Below are 223 nucleotides of genomic sequence, written 5' to 3'. Positions count from 1 at the left end.
CAGAGGAACTGCCAGCACTTTCACCCTCACTGCGCGGCGCACCGACCATGAGCTCAACTGCTCCCTGGCAGACCCGGCCTCCGGTGAGACCTACAACGCATCCGTCCTCCTCGACGTGCAGTGTAAGGTCTGCGATGCGGGCCCTGCTCTGGCTGGAGCTGCGGGAAGGGCGCGTGGCGCTGCAGGCCCGCCGGAGCAGGGCCCGGACCCGCGTCCCTCGCAG

At 69.5% G+C, this 223-nt stretch overlaps 1 protein-coding gene across 1 annotated transcript in view; it reads left to right on the top strand.

The window, feature by feature from the left end:
* Nucleotides 1-16: 16 nt before the first annotated feature.
* TMEM25 (transmembrane protein 25) overlaps nt 17-223 on the top strand; it is a gene marked incomplete at its 5' end in the record, with an annotated part of 1,464 nt that continues 1,257 nt past the window's right edge. Inside the window, one exon of the mRNA XM_008945366.1 lies at nt 17-122. Within this exon, the coding sequence (XP_008943614.1) occupies nt 17-122 (106 nt within the window). The remainder of the gene's footprint in view (nt 123-223) is intronic.

The sequence above is a fragment of the Merops nubicus genome, unplaced genomic scaffold (genome assembly GCF_000691845.1).
Source record: "Merops nubicus isolate BGI_N331 unplaced genomic scaffold, ASM69184v1 scaffold38448, whole genome shotgun sequence".
Lineage (NCBI taxonomy): Eukaryota > Metazoa > Chordata > Aves > Coraciiformes > Meropidae > Merops > Merops nubicus.
The sequence above is the reverse complement of the archived record's forward strand: the minus strand, read 5'-3'. Positions and strand labels throughout refer to the sequence as shown.